Below are 16,529 nucleotides of genomic sequence, written 5' to 3'. Positions count from 1 at the left end.
ATTCTCTCAGTTCATCTTTTATTAGTGCCAGCTATCATGAGATAGTAATTCCCTATATTGTTAGCATCTCATTTTAATGGAGGTATTATTCTGCTGTTCCTGCATTATTATTACAGGAACCTGATTTTTTTTTCCATTTCCACATTAAATCTTTTAACTGCAACTACAACTGCAATTGTGACAGTGTGGCTATAAGTTAGGAGCAGTCAGGTTAAAGAAAGAGCATGTGTGTGAGTTTTATTTGTTTGACCAGTTCCTTGAAAAGCAGTTTGTTGAAGTAGGTGACTACAAATGAAAATGTATTCCTCCATGTACTGCTTTTGTGGTCAAATGGCAGAACATAGAAAACAATATCCTGTGGAAATGTGCCAACTGCCATTTATAAAAAAATGTAATTAACTTGTTTTTCTGAAAGACACTTTTTTCTGTGATATGCAAAATCTCATACTTTATGTGTATGGGGCTTTACCTCTGTTCCCCCACACTTAATACAATATATTCTGATGTTGCTATACCAGGGGGGGAAGTGAAATCACTGAATGTATTAACTCATATGGGGAAAGCATATTTTAGCCACATACACAATTCTGAACCCTTGACCGTCACTCTTCTGAATAGATATCCTGCTTGTTTAAGAATGAGGCAGTCACATCATCCTTTTGGTATTATTAGCAGCTGAAATTAGCTCCATTGTTGTTATTGTGTTGCTTGCTGCTATTACTATATACCCTTTGATCCTAGTGCAGGTACTATCTATGAAAATGCAGCCAGTTCTTATTAATGACGTGCCACTATTACTTTTAGTGGGTTCTCTGTTCTGATCTGAAGCTGATATAATGTCTGGTTCAACTTTAGTTTCCCGTGTTGTCAGTTTCATCTGTGGCTTGGCCTGTATAGTTTGTTGTGTAATGGGAATCATTTGTCATCTCTTATATTCGTTTTACAGTAAAGTCTGTAAATTGCAAGGAGTTTCACCAAGGCTTAATGCCATTGGCTTTCATTTTTATGTTTCCAAGAGGGAGTCAGAGAGGCTGGGCTTCTTGATAAGATTTGCAAAAGGAAGACAGCTGCATGTGTTTCCTCATTCTACATCTTTGCCAGGACTAAGATAAGCAGGAATCATTTTAATGCTGCTCATGTCGTTAAGCAGATTTCAGAAAAGAGAAACTAGATAATAAAAACATTCCATGCTCAGAATAACAGCTGCTGTTGGAAGCAAGCGAGTGAGCTTGGTCAACTATAGAGAGCAAAACTCTATTTCGGCTTTTAACAGGTAGCTTGGGATCCACTTTCTTAGGACTTCCAGTCTGTCTAAAATTAACATTTAGATCTTAAGGGTAACACAGACAAAGGGAAAACAGAGAGAGGAGGACGAAACCAATAAGATGGAGGAGAACAAATATATGGGATTAGAGAAAGTCAGTCATGGCTTTAGCTTTGTAGATGTTCCTGAACAAGAGACCCTTCCCTGCAAACTGCTTCTCTACTCAGAAGGCAGAAAATTAGAGGAGAGCCACACCAGACCATGTGCTGCCTCTGCAAGAAAGGTAAGTACCTGTAGAAAATCAGTAATAATGACTACTTTTGGTTAGAGGAATCTGTCCTTTTTGGCTACCTACATACAGATTGCTGCTAATTTCTGCCACCCGAATGGCAGGACAACAGCTTGATTAGAAATATTCTGCTGGTTTAATATCCTGATGACTTCCTAATGAAAATAACATATTTGCTTGCAGGACTTTATTAAAGCAGTATATCATAAAACTGCTGGCTATGTTTACATATGTATGTATATATGTACATATGTATGTAAGATGGAGCTGCTGATGTCACTGGAAACATCTATGGATCAGAATATGTTGATAAACTTTAAGTTTTCCTTCACACCATTGACTCCAACTTCCACATTGTGAAAGTAATGTATGTTACCATAAAATAATTATATCTGATTTGGTGTGTTTTTCTGTTTATTTACACTTGCCAGTGCCCATTTATCTGTACCCTTTCATTTGTTCACAGTATAAAGATATTTAAGAAACTGTATTCCAAAAAAAAAAAAAAAAAAAACAGACCAAAGGGAGAAGGGATGTGATGGAAGTTTTATGTGAGCCAGACTTCAAGAAAGCACACTGTGACCCCACTAAGGTGCAGGACTGCAGACCATACCTCTCATCCTCTTGTCACAAGAAATCTGGACAAAGCCTAAAATAATGGGATGGGGTGGGGTGGTAAAGACTCAAAAATAGGGACAGATTTTAATCATTGCTCCTATAAACTTAGAAAATTGCTAGAATAACAGGATTTGTGCTAGCATGTATTTTCTGAGGGATATGAAGTCGAATCTTTAATGAATATAATTATTTTGTGCTAGCATGTATTTTCTAAGGGATATGAAGATGAAATGTAAATGTATATAATTGTTTAGAGACTAAAGTCCTCAGTTATTTGCCAGAAAACCACAAGTTTTATGAGGAACGGGCCGAAAAGGTGAGACAAAAATCTGGACATTCTGTGAAAATCTGGACAGTTGAGATATATGCTGCAGGCAGATCTGGAAAGCTAGGAACTATGTTTAAAAAGGAAACCAGCAGAATAATAATTAAAAATTTGCTTAAATCTTGTAATTACTAACAGCACTTTAAGTAAGTTGTTTTAATTTCTTTAAGTATTTTTATATATTTCCCACATAACTGTCTATAAGTTGTGATGTGTGGAAATGTATTGCTCGCAGAGGCTGTGTTAAATACAGCTTTGCTTTTTTTCCTGGCTATATTAGCACTGAGGTTTCTCAAACTACAGTAACATGCACTGTGATAATACAGTCATGAAGTCAGGAAAGGGAAATCTACCATTTGAAGAAAACTATTGGTTCAGATATAATCTCCCCAGTCTTGCCTCTGCAAAATGAGTAGTCATTGACTGTGTGTTTTATAAAGTTTTCTTTTTTTTTTCCTGTTGTTCCATTTGTAAACCCATAGCAATAGCTGCAGCCTGCAGCTGGGGTAGTGTGACTATAATTTAGCAGCAGTCAGATTAGCCAAGGACCATGCTATGCCTGACAATACCCAAAGTGAGAGGTACCTATGACACAAACACACACTTATACTGGCAGGTGGGACATGTAAGGGTGCATAACATGTGAATAGTGTTTTCATCCTTGAAGGGCATTTATCTTTCCCCATGATTTTATGATCATGGAAGTGGCCTGTTTAAGTAAGGGATATGGGGCCAAGATCACCTACAGGTGTGGGATTGGTCGGAGGACTTGACCCCTTGCAAAAAACAGAATTTTTCAGGCTTTTTACACAGGTTTTATGGTCTTGTTTTTGAAGAATTTTCATGTGAAACAATGCAGCCTCTAGACTGTGTGTCATGTCATTGTGGAGGATCCATCACGAATAGTTTATTCAGTAGAAAAAGCAGTACCATTGCTATATGTTATCATCTATTTTTCTGCTGTAGATGAAATACCATAAATAGGAATTAAAATATATGCAGAGAAAAAGCAGTACCATTGCTATATGTTACCAACTATTTTTCTGTAGTAGATGAAATACCATAAAAAAAGGAATTAAAATATATGCAAACAATTTATATGCAAAAATATTAATTGCAATACACATGCTATTTCTGTAATGCTTATGACTACTTTAGGAATAATCAGACTCCTATAACCTGAATCACAGTCAGGATTTGTCTGTATATGCCAACAGACCTGACTATGACCCTGTTTTAAAGGTCGCAAGAGTATTATGCATAGTTTATTTTGCAACTTTTAGACATTTGTGAACTGTTTTATAACTTTAGTTTGGCTGTCAATTTCTATGAATATACAAAAGTTTTGATTATGAAAAGACCACAAGATTATCCAGCACAATGTACTAGGACTTATCAATCTGAATGCCGTTTTCTGTTTGCATTTATTTGTTGTTTGTATGATTGTATTGAATTAATAGCAGTAATACAATGCTATTTTTAAATATCTTTATTAAGTCACATTTTAAACACTGACATATACACATATACATTTATCGAAAATAAAATAAAATGTGGTAATGGTTTGTCATCATTCTTTTCATACAGTGTACACATTTTCCTTTAGCAATTATCATTCTCTCCTACAGTACATGCATTGCTCAATTCCCACCTTCCCTTAAAGATTAGTCCTCCTGAACATTATTCTGCATGTATTGTTGCCACAATTTAATCCAAATGATGAGTCTTTCAATCTCTTTTCTTTATATTATATACAATTTCTTTAGTTACTAGATATGATTAATACACTTTCTTTTATTGAAACAAAATGTGGTAGCCTGAACTCCTTGAATACAGAAAATAAAGCAGGTCTTCCTTTTGAATGCAAGGAAGAAGAGTTTCTTTAGTGAGTAGATAATACGTTTAAAGAAAGTATTTCTGTGTAAACATAGGTTCATAGGTTCATAGGTAGGTACTAGGCTATCTGCCCGAGGGCATTTATAAACCTAGCCAGAGTGTGTCAGCTTTCACCGCCCCATTGATTAATTAACTGAGCCTCTGTCAAGAAGAGCCAATGAAGTGATCCCAGGGGTGTATTTTTTGTTACCCATCCACTCGTCAAGGTTTCTCTTGAAGTGTGTTAGTGAGGGTCTTTGCCTAATGTAGTTTGGAATTTTGTTCCAAAGCATGGGGAGTCTCTGTGACAGGAATCTATCCCTCCAGCATGTTCTAGTTATTGTTGTGGCGAGGTTTAGCTCACTAGAGCGAGTGGCTAGCACTGACTTGGATTTCTTTAGGTGGAGCATGTCCATCAATTCTGAGTTGGACATGGCTTTGAAAGTCAGGCAGAGATCACCTCTGAGTAAGCGATATGCCACTTAATACAGCTGGAGTTTTTCCAGTCGGGCTGCATAGGACATATGTTTGAGGCCAGTAATCCTCTTGGTGAGGTACTTTTGTGGTCTTTCCAGCTGTTGGAAGTGTCTTGTGAGGTACATCCCAAACAGGGCATTGTCCTCTATGATGGGTCTGATGAGTGTTGAGTAGAAGGGCACTATAACCTCACTATTTCTAGATGCGAACCCTTTAGTAATTAGATGGGCTACATAGAAGGATTTCCTAACTACTTTGGCAATATGATTGTCAAAGGAGAGATTACTATCTACCTGGGTCCCCAGATCTCTTATTACCTCTTCTGTATTAAGGGGGCTGCCACCTATGTGGTAATTCATGGGTGTTTTGTTTTTCACAAATGGGATGACTATGCATTTTTTGGCATTTAGCTTGAGACCATGACTTTGACACCAGGTGTCCATCTCAGTAAGGCCCTTTTGGAGAATGTCCGTGTCAGCCGGAGAGTCAATTATGGCTCCCAGTTTGCAGTCATCGGCAAACTTGGTTAGCCATAGTCCTCCTGTGTTTGCCTGTACTTCTGAGACATATATGCAGAACAGTAGGGGTCCCAGGACCGAGCCTTGTGGGACACCACTTGTGACTGGTTTAGAATCAGACCTGGAGCCCACTATTCTTACTGTGTGAGTTCTGTCTGTAAGCCAGTTGGCAACCCATCTCATGATGTAGGGGTTTATGTTCAGGCTGGTGAGTTTTTCTATAATTCCTGAGTGGGGAATGGTGTCAAAAGCCTTGGAGAGGTCAAGGTAGGCTGTGTGAACCACCTTCCCCTCATCTCTGGCCTTGGTGACTGTCTCGAAGAAGTCAACCAGGTTTAGTAGGCATGTTCTGCCCTTAACAAAGCCGAACTGGGTCGGGTCAAGTGTTTGGAGGTTCCCAATGTCTTTGTTAATGAGTTCCATGATGATGCACTCCATAGCCTTGCAGACCAGGCTAGTCAGGCTTATGGGATGATAGTTACCAGGGTCAGTTGAGGCCCCTCCTTTGTGGACCGGAATAACCGTTGCTGTGCGCCATTCTATGGGCAAGTAGCCTGTGGAGAGGCTGAGGTTGAACAGTGTGTTTAGGTGGGGGTTTAGTTCATTCTGTAGTTCGTGCAAGATGCAGCATGGGACACCATCTGGCCCCATTGACGCTGTACTTTTGGCTTTTGAAAGGGCTGTTTTCCTGTGTGTCTGTGATTTCCGGGAGACTACACTTTTCCAGTATTGTTGTGGGCCCTTTTGGGGGTGAGAGGAGGGTGAAGTTTGCACTGAATCTATCTTCCAGGATGTTGGCAATATCAGTAGGTTCAGTATATTTTGTGCTATTTTGCACTAGCTCAGAGCCTATCTGCGAGTTGCCACTTAGATTCTTGACATAGCTAAAGAAGGCTTTGTGGTTATCTTTTAAATCTTTGGCTATTTCTCTTTCGAAGTTAGCCTTGGATGATTTTATGAGGGAACCTTAGTTTCTTACTGATACTGATCAGGGATGTCTTTCCTTCTTGTGATTTGTTTTTTTTCTGAACTAGTTTCCTCCTTCTATTGTATAGCCTGTTTATGGCAGGGGTCCACCAGACTGGTTTCCTTCTCTTAGGGGAGTGAGTCTTGGTTTTGCTAGGGATGGTACAATCCATGCATCCTTGTAAGTGCTCATAGAGTGCATTTGTAAAGGTTCCTGCATCTTGGACCCTGTTATCCTTTAGCGTGGGGGCTGTGAAACTTGCCACCTCTGTCTTAAGTAAGTTGAAGTTTGCTATAGAAAAGTTTTTCACTGTGGTTTCCTTGGTTGTGGATGGTGGTGTGGTGTGGACATCCAGAGTGATTAGCTCATGGTCTGATCTAACCAGTGAAGGGTTGACCTCCAGTGTGGAACACCTGTCATCCATGCTGGTGATGACCAGGTCCAATATGTTTTCACTTCTTTTAGGGGAGTTTACCAGCTGATCCAGGGCATTTGAGTTGATAAATTCCAGGAAGCGCTGGACCTGGGAGTTTGTACTTGAGTAGTTTTCCCAGTTAACGGTAGGGTCATTGAAATCGCTCAATATCAGTGTGTTCGGTAGGACCTTCATGTTTTCCAGTGTCTCCAGAAAGGTGGAGTGGTGGTCCTGGGTCATGGAGGGTGATCTGTAGCAGGCCACAATTTGCATTGCAGATTTGCTCGATGTTAGTTGCACATGGTTGATCTCAGAGGTATCATGCTGCTCCACTAACCTGGAGGTGTAGGTATCCTCGATGAATATGGATACACCTCTTCCTTTTGTGTTTTGGTCCATGTTCTGTGGCCGAAATGTGTAGTATGAGTTGTAGCCCAGTAGTGCTGGGGTGCTCTGTGGATCCTTGAACCAGGTTTCAGTTACTGCACAGATTTCGACGTTCTCCATACTTAGGAGTGCTTTGAGCGTCTGCATTTTGAGATTGAAACTCCTGGCGTTGAGTAAAATAACCCTCATTTTTTTATTTGTGCTGTTTACGAAGTGGGATTTGACTTTTGAGCCTTGCCTAAAAAAGGCACTATGGGGGCAACAAGAGCCTTGGCCAGTATTTGAAAGCCTAGGGGTGACAGGTGCAAGCTGTCTCTTGCGAAGCAACGAGGCTTGTCGAGCATGTCATCCCAGACTGACAGACACTGGATCCCCTTTGAATGACCAGAAGCTTAGCCAATTGTTGAGATTGATAATTTTTTCTTTATACTTTGGTATCATTCTTGGTGAGGGCAGGATGCTACTCAGTGTCAGGGGCATACCCGCCTGGGCTACATGATCAGAGAGCTCTTCCATGTCTCTTTTCATGTAGCTAAGGGAGATACGTCTCAGGTCATTCACACCAACATGAACAATGACAGAGTCATATTTGTACTTGTTCTGGAGTGATCTGAGTGCTTGTGTTATGTGGCAGATTCTGGCTCCCAACAGGCAGCTAACAGTAACCTCCTGCTTGTCCACCCTTGTGAGTGGGACGTCAGTGTGCCAGACTATAGAGTCGCCTATTACTAGTGTGTTAGGTATGTTATTTCGCATTAAGGGCTGTGATTGTGCGGCACACTAATTTTGTGTTTTATTTTGTGTTGTCTGGTTTGTGACGGGAGGTGCAGGTTTTTTGGTTATCTGCTTTGGAGGTCTCTGATGCTTTTGTAGGTTTTTATTTAGAGCCACCAAGTATGATTTTGTGTATTTATTTGTATTTTTTGCCAGTGCTGGTTTAGTATGTCTATGTGAGGCTGGAGGTGTGGTGCAAGTGTTAACCTTCTCCTCATGACTGCCTGTTCCAGTACTGGGTGGAGAGAGCTTATCCTCCAATTTAGCTATATAATTGCATCTCTTGCATATGTTAATGTTTTGTGGTAGGAGGAGAGGGTTGTCTGTGTACATGAGGCAGTTGTAACATTGCCTCAGGATACCCAGGTTCACCAGCTGGACTGGAGAGTATACCTGAAATTGCCCTTTGGTTATGCCTGAATAGTAGGGTGAGCTGCTTAGTCACTTGGTTGGTGAGGGGTGAATAATGAGCCTTGCCATGCTGGGCAATCAAGTGTCGAGGTATATTAGTGCTTGCTATTAGGTCTGAGCAAGTGCTGGACTGTAGGATGCTTTTTAAGTGCTTAGGTTGAGAGTTAGACTACTTTCAAGGGAAAAAACTGAAGAGGAGACTTGGTGAAGCCAGGAATAATTTAGCCCTAGCTAACCGGCACTGCCCAGATGTGCAAAACCATGCAAACGCTTAGTGGCCATCATTTCTTCATTCAGAAGCATGGAAATGCTGTCACTGTAGTACTGAAATCACATCTGAGCCTTGTATGTTTTATGGGTAAACCAGAAAAGATTGAATGTACACTCTTTATTTCTGTGCAAAGTGCAGAGATGAGCATTAAGGAATTGCAGCTGCTTATTATAATTACACAGCACAGACACTAACTGCGGACGGAACACTCCTCAGCATGAGAATTCTCATCATCTGCAGCAAATGTTTTGCCTTAGAATGGAAATATATATGCTCATACTTACAAAGAGTCATGCAACAAGCTTGTATTATTTATTTATTTATTTATCTATCTATTTATTTGTTTGTTTATTTATTTATTTCACATTTGTTAACCGGGTTAGTCCAACTGAGTTTGCAAACAAACCCATTTTCAGTGGAGACCCGAGAGGAAAAGCCCCAGAAAACATAAGTAAAAATGAAGTGACAATATACAAATATTAAATAACAATCACAATACAAAATAATTAGGTTATTATCTATTTGCATTGCATTGATAGTAAGCAACTCATTTTCAGTGGAGATCCAAGGGGAATGAGCACCAGCAAACATAAACAAAGATAAACATACAGGACAAAAACTATTAAAAACACTGCAAATATGAAATTAATAGTAAAGAGAAAAACAAAAGAAAAAAAATTATGAACATTAAGGATTGCATTGATAGTAGTGGATTAAAGTTTACTACATATGAGAGCAAAAACAAAAAGATAATCGTTGTTCAAAAGAAGGACAATGCATAGACATTGATAGGACGTGGGGGGATAAATAGTGTGGAGAATGGGAGGGGGCTATAGTAGTAGAGCTGAGGGTTTAGGAGATGAGTTTAAGCAGACGTTACTAACAAAGAAAGAAACAACAGGTTATACAGTTGGGGAGACTAAGACTATGTGTGGTCAATGCAACGGCATAATTTCAGGTTTAGTAGGTGGGATTTAAGCTCCTTTTTAAAACAGGGAAAGGAAAGGTTGGATCTAATATAGAGAGGGAGTTTGTTCCGGTTTAGTGAGACAGAGTATTAGAGCATACATGGCTTTGGGTGCGGGTTTATTGTGCCAATTAACATTAAAAATCAATCCAATGCCAATTTACTGATAAATCAGAATGCTAGTCAGATGCCAATCAATGAATTATTAAATGTGTGCAAAAGGAGGGAATTGGATGGAATACTAGTCAAACCGATGAAGCAGCAATCATCTCATGAAAGCAGTTGGTTCCTTTGAAAACTAACTCAGCCAAAATCATTGACTGAGGGGCATTACTGTCAACCTCTTAGCTCAAGATTTCTGGACTAAGCCAAAAATAATTAGGGGTCAAAGGTAGAACGTTAGGGACAGATTTTAGATATTACTGTTTTAAAGTTAGAAATTTGCTAGAATAACAGGTTTGGCATTAACACGCAATGTAAGTCAGAACCTGAAGTGACTGTCATTATTTAGTTATTGCAATACTCAATGATTTATCAGAAAACCAAACATTTTATAAAGGACAGACCAAAAATATGAAGCAAAAATCTGGACATTCTGTAAAAAGAGCTGAAAAAGTATACTAAAGAAATCTGTTGAACAGCCTATGGGTCCCAGGCCTTGGTCCTGTTAACCCAGTTGAGCATGCAAAGATTCACCCTTCTGTTGGGGTCTATGCTGTTGGCGTGGGTGGTTGGCTGAAGCATGCTAGATTGAAAGGGGCCATATCATCTAAGTATATCTCTCTGCCCACCAGACCCCATTAGATATTTAGCCTTTTAAGTCTTTCCTTCAACTCCAAGCAGCATGAATGTGGTGAATTAAGCCTACACTCCCTTCCCTTTGTTGGGTAAAAACCTGAAGTCACTTGGAGAGGGAAAACATGAAATTCCTTCCCATTCACTAGTATGATCACCCCTGTGGGATTGATCTTGTCATAAGACCATAGTTTTCACTAGACCATCATTCTTTCTTGCTTTATGATGAAAGGTTGGTGAGTGAGATTTCCCATTTCTTCCTGATCATTCCTGCTTGCAAAGGGATTAACCCGGAGAACCTGGATTTTTTAAAGACTATCCTGACTATCCAGCTACCTCTTGGCTACCTACCTCATGTTCTTCCTGTACTGCCTACTTCCCTTTCTGTCCATCCTTCTGCCTTCTAAGCATGCTACTTTCCCTTAGGCAATTCCACTGGGCCTTTGATACCTTGATCTAGATTTATTGCCTTAGAAGGGAAATAAAAATGCACTGGAGAGAAATTAATGCAGCAATGACTTTATTGTGCCAGTTAGAATTAAACGCCAATCAAATACCAACTAACTGATTAATCAGAATGCCAAGCAAATGTTAAGCCACGAGTTACCAGATGGATGCAAAAAGCAGGCCTAATCTGAATTCCTATAATCAGCAACACATGCTGTTTTTCACGTTGCTGGGCTTGTATTCTTTATAGTAAGCAAGAATAAAAAATATAACCAAGAACAAAGGGGCCAATGGACATAGCAGCCTTAGGAAATATAAGTCATTTCAAAGAAATGGCATGTTTTGATACTTATTTAAGTGATAAAAAATACCTTAGTATGACATGGTTGGAATGAGACTTCAGTTAAGGAAAAAATAAAATTAGATGTGCAGCATTAAGGGCATTGTACATTGCAAACTATTATGACAAAGCTAAGAAAGGTGTGGGTGGGGTAGCATAACTAATGTTACCATATTAAAGTGTTACATGTTGTTTCCTTACTAATTCAGTTTGTGCTTTTAAAACAATGTTTCTGTACATTGCAAACTATAACACCGTGGGACAGGCTGGGTGGAGTGGCTGTAACATTATGAATGCTTAACCATTGTATTTTATACTGAGATTTAGGTCAGCTCCCCCTCACCATATCACTCTGACAACCCAAAGTTAAAAACATGTTTACCAGCAATAGCTGAATAGCATTTATTATGGTTTCATTAAAGTTATGACAACACTAAGGAAGTCAAATGTTACAACAAGTGCATGACTGTGATTTACAGATGTGGTGTGTGAATGTGCATACAGGTGTGTGTGTGTGTGTGTGTGTGTGTGTGTGTGTGTGTGTGTGTGTGTGTGTGTGTGTGTGTGTGTGTGTGTGTGTGTATGAGGTAGCTGTGATACTCAGCACTGTTCAGCAAAATTTGATAGCTATTCCTCGCTGTCCTACCTTGGCTTTTAATTCTGCAGCAGTACTTTCATTTATATCTTGAATACTACCAACTTAAAGCAGCACTGTGAAAAGATGGGATATGTCATCCTATGAATTCATAATAATAATAATAATAATAATAATAATAATATAAAAGTTGGTGACCCTTAGTCATTGAAAGACCTTCCTAAGTTTAACTCTTGTCGCTGTTAAAAAGGAATTACTAGAAAATGGAAATCATTGGGCCGGATTCACGAAGGCTTGCACGGAGTCTAAGAGTAGAGTAAGACTCCAGGCAGCCAACATGTCTGCCGAGCGATCCAGGAACAGACAGTAGGGGCGTGCAATAGAGCTCCTAAAACGACTCTTGCACGGACAGTGTTAGTTTATGCAAATTACCTCATTTGCTGCTGAAAACTATGCAAATGAGGTAAATTTGCGATCCAGGAAATACTAACCTGTCCGAGTAAGAGTAGTGTTATTTGCAGAAATGTACTCGGTTGGTAACTGAGTACCGTTCTGCAAATAGCAAAATGGAGCTATGACAGCTCCAAATAAAGGATGCATCCAGTTGAGGAAGCATGCCAATGGCCAAATATACAGCCATTGGCATTTTTATCTGTTGCAAAATAGTAAAATATAATTTTTTTCCCCTCGATCTCCAATGTTTAAGCGTAGTGCTCTAAAAACCATAAAAACAAAAAATAAAAGCCACAAATGGGCATTTTATTCAAAATATTCATCTGCCATGCAGGTGAATGGCAGGCTGAAGACAACATGGCTACTGAGTAGTGGTTGCTAAGGGGGGAAGCTCAGTCTGAGAGATGTAACCAAGCATTAGTAGGCAATCCTATGCAAATGAGTATAAGGATAGTGAATCCCAATTTTCCCTGCCATGTGAACCATGTCCCTAGAGTGTAAGAGTAGGATTAGGGGAGTAACAGAGTAGAAGATAGGTGACATCATGAGGGGGTATGTATCAAAAAGACTGTAAGCTTATTGGAGCAGAGTGGCGTGTGTTTGCTGTGAGTTACTCAGGACTGGAAGTGGCATGTCTACAGTTGTCTAAGCTGAAACCCAGAAACCGAAGGTGTACGCCGTGGCTATCACTAAAGTTTCTTGCAAACCTGCATACACTGTGTGCGCACGTGTGAGCGCCTGTAAACCCATCAAACCTGTGTGCGTGTGTGTGCGCCTGTGTATGCCTGTGTAAGGCTGTCTAAGCCTGTATACACGAATGTGCACCCGCCTAAGCCTGTGTAAGCTTGTGTAAGCCTGTGTGCGCGTGTGTGCGCTCGTGTGTGTGTGTGTGTGTGTGTGTGTGTGTGTGTGTGTGTGTGTGTGTTTGTGCTTGTTTGCGCGGTGCTGCCCCCTGTGGAAACAGAAAGGGAAAAGGAAGGAAAAAAGTAGTAGGAAGTTAACCAAGGAGAACTAGCAGAGCGGCCAGGTGAAATCAATCAGAATCAGCAAATTACACAGGCAGTACACTAGCCCAGCCCAGCCCAGCACTTAAAACTCTGCAAACAACATTCCCCCATGTTTTTCTCAGAAACACTGCAACACTGCAGTCTACAAAGAGAAGTGAAAACTTAAGAAGCTTAACTGATACAAAAAAATGTTAGGGGCTGTCATTGCTATTATAAGGCAACATGTGCAAGACTCTGAGGGTGGTGCCATTGCGAATGCTGCTGAGCAACCCACAGTTAGGAGAAGGAGAAGAGTGTACAGACCCAGGGTAACCTACCAGGGGCTACATGATATGGAGATAGTGGAGTGCTATAGAGTGGACAGAGAGCTCCTGCAGCAAATTGTTGAGCTGTGCAGGCCATGCCTCACACACAGAACCAACAGAGGGGAACCCATCCCAGTGGTAACCAAGGTATGTGTTGGCCTAAGAATACTAGCAACAGGTACCTTCCAGAGACCAACTGGTGATATGATGGGGATTTCATGGGCATCAGCATCCAGGGTACTGCACCAGTTCCTGAATGCCATGTCAGCACATGTCGGTGATCATGTATATTTCCCCAATTCCCATGAGTTATTGGCCAGCAATATACGTCTCTTCCATCAAATAGTGGAATACCCTGAGGTAGTGGGTGCAATTGACTGCATGCACATACACATCAAAACACCAGCTGATGAGCGGGGTAGGGCCTACATCAACCGCAAGGGCTTCCACTCCATCAACTGCCAGGTCGTGTGCGATGCCCAGGGCATAATACTGAATGTGTGTGCTGGCTGCCCTGGAAGCTACCACGATTCCCATATCTGGCATCTGTCACAGCTGTACCAGACATTTGCCAATGGGGACATCCCTGACGGTCACCTAGTGGGGGATGCTGGATACGCACTGGAGCTGTGGCTGATGACACCCATCAGAAATGCACACACAATTGAACAAGAACTCCATAATGAGGCACACTCACAAACACAAAATGTAATCGAGCATGTGTTTGGGATGCTCAAGTCACGGTTCCGGTGCCTGGACACATCTGGTGGAGCCCTGCAGTACTCAGCAACTACATGTACCCACATTTTCATTGTATGTGCCATGCTACACAATATGATCCTGCAAAAACAGCTGCAGCAGGAACAGTATGGAGCAGGGCCAAACAGCCCCCCACCATTGCCAAGGCCTGCACAGGCACAGCGTGACTTGGAGGAGGAACAACCTGAGCCTGCCCCAGTAGGCAAAAGGAGGTGTGCCCAGTATGCCTTGGCCTTGGCAAAGAGGCAATGCATATCACATACACTGGCTCAGTAGGAACCCTGGAAATGATACCTCTCTGACTCGCACATAAAATAAAAGGGATGCCTAACTTGACACTACCTGTTTCCAAACATGTATAGGGAGTGTAGTATGTGCATCCGACATAGGCAGCCCTGCAGCACCACCTGAGTCATGATTGCCATGTTTTAAGCAAAAAGTGCTAAGCAGCTTTTACCAATATCTAGTATATGTAAACAAAATTGCTTGTGCTAACTAGCGCAACATCGGTCAAGGTTGGGCAAAGTTAGTTAAACATGCTCATATCTGCTTTACTGTTCCTTAAGAAGTCTGGTCTGCCCAGCATGAACATATAAAGCAGTGACAGGGCTTGAACCCAGCATACTGTGCACTATATTCACAGTACTGAACCACTAAGCCATGATAGTATTACAGTGGCACAGACACAGCAGGACAATTGTACACTAATGCAAACACAAAGAAATGCTGTATCATGCCCCTAAAGAGGCAGATGGGTAACCTCCCCCACATGCCTATGCAGACATAGAACATCAGGCCAGGCGGTGTGATGTTGGTTGTGTAGGCTATGAAGTCGCAATCTAATATACGTGACATTGGACGCTAAGATCTGTAGTACAGTAGTATGCCTCAAGCCAGTACAATAGGCAACAGTACAGACTGAAATGGTGTCCTGTACATAGCATTGCAGGCATAGCAAATGTGTATAAGTGTCAGGTGAAATCCACATCCTATGTACACCCACAGTAAATATCAGGTGTGCCCCCGGGTAGAAATGTACAAAGAATAGCTGCCCCCCCTGTATGTAGAAATGTTGATAAGTCTATGCAAAGTGTCTCATGGAAGCCCTGCAGGCACAGCATGATCCCTGTTGATCTATGACACAAAGGTGAGCCCTGCTGTAAAAATACAACTTGATTTCCCATACACATATAGTATAAATGTGTATACTGTGTGTGCTCACACACACCAACAAATGTAGTGGATTTCATTCAGCATCACACTGAAAGGTCATACTGGGCATGCTCACACACTTAGGCTAAATACGGATGTGATAATAAGTGATCTATGGACAAATGTGGATAGTCATCTCTACTTCCAGAAACACATTCACAAAGTGGTCGGAAAATCATGCTATGTGTTCACACAAACTGCCAAGGTCTGTGCATGTAGGTCAAAGGAGGTTGCCACTACTCAGCAGTCATCAGACCTGTCAGAGAGTAACACAACACACTTGCGATGAATCTGACTAGGCACGATCAGCAGCTAGAAAGACCAATGAAGTACCTTAACAAGAGGATTACTGGCCTCAAATAGTTGCCCCATGCAACAAGACTGAATGTAACTCAATCTGTACTCTGTTGCATACTGTCTACTCAGGAGATCTCTGCCCAACAGACAGGTCCATGTCATGGTTACACTCAGATCTGTTCTGAGTTACAGTTCAATGGCACTAAATGTACAGAGCCAACTGATATTGCCAACATCCTGGCAGATAGGATAAGTGTTAACTTTACCCCCCTCTCACCCATGAAAGAGCACATCACTATAATGGAAGACTGCAAAGTTGCTGTCATCACAGCTGCACAGGAAAAAACACTCTCCAAAGCCAGTATCATAGCAGCCATGGTACCAGATAACTTCCCAGGCTGTGTAGTATCTACTTCCCTGAAGTAAACATTAACTGCAGCCGGGCGACTGTGGCTGAGCGCTCCTAGCTTGAAATAGGTATTGTGATATACGTATTTGCCCTTTTTTGCATTATCCATTAAAATAATTTGTCTTAGCACGGATGACCTATTTAATGTATTTTGTACTAGCTGACTTCCCTTTAGCCGCTAATGTGTTAGCGTTTATGTTGTCCATGTGTTAGCGTATTACTTGTTTACGAGTTTCCTTGCCACCTTTTTTAAGCGGCTACTGTATACTACTTTGGTCAAAAGTGTATAACTTATGCTGAACATAGTTGTTTCTTTGGAGTATATTGGGCTGTATGTTGCTTTTTCTTTTTT

The 16,529-nt window shown here is 41.0% G+C and overlaps 1 protein-coding gene across 1 annotated transcript in view; it reads left to right on the top strand.

The window, feature by feature from the left end:
* The first annotated feature begins 1,093 nt into the window (after window positions 1–1,093).
* The window catches only part of TCF23 (transcription factor 23), a 152,150-nt gene continuing 136,714 nt past the window's right edge, over window positions 1,094–16,529 (top strand). The window contains exon 1 of the mRNA XM_044063386.1: window positions 1,094–1,547. Within this exon, the coding sequence (XP_043919321.1) occupies window positions 1,386–1,547 (162 nt within the window). The 5' untranslated portion in view covers window positions 1,094–1,385. The remainder of the gene's footprint in view (window positions 1,548–16,529) is intronic.

The sequence above is a fragment of the Protopterus annectens genome, chromosome 2.part1 (assembly GCF_019279795.1).
Source record: "Protopterus annectens isolate FY-2018-M chromosome 2.part1, PAN1.0, whole genome shotgun sequence".
Taxonomy (NCBI): domain Eukaryota; kingdom Metazoa; phylum Chordata; order Ceratodontiformes; family Protopteridae; genus Protopterus; species Protopterus annectens.
The sequence above is the reverse complement of the archived record's forward strand: the minus strand, read 5'-3'. Positions and strand labels throughout refer to the sequence as shown.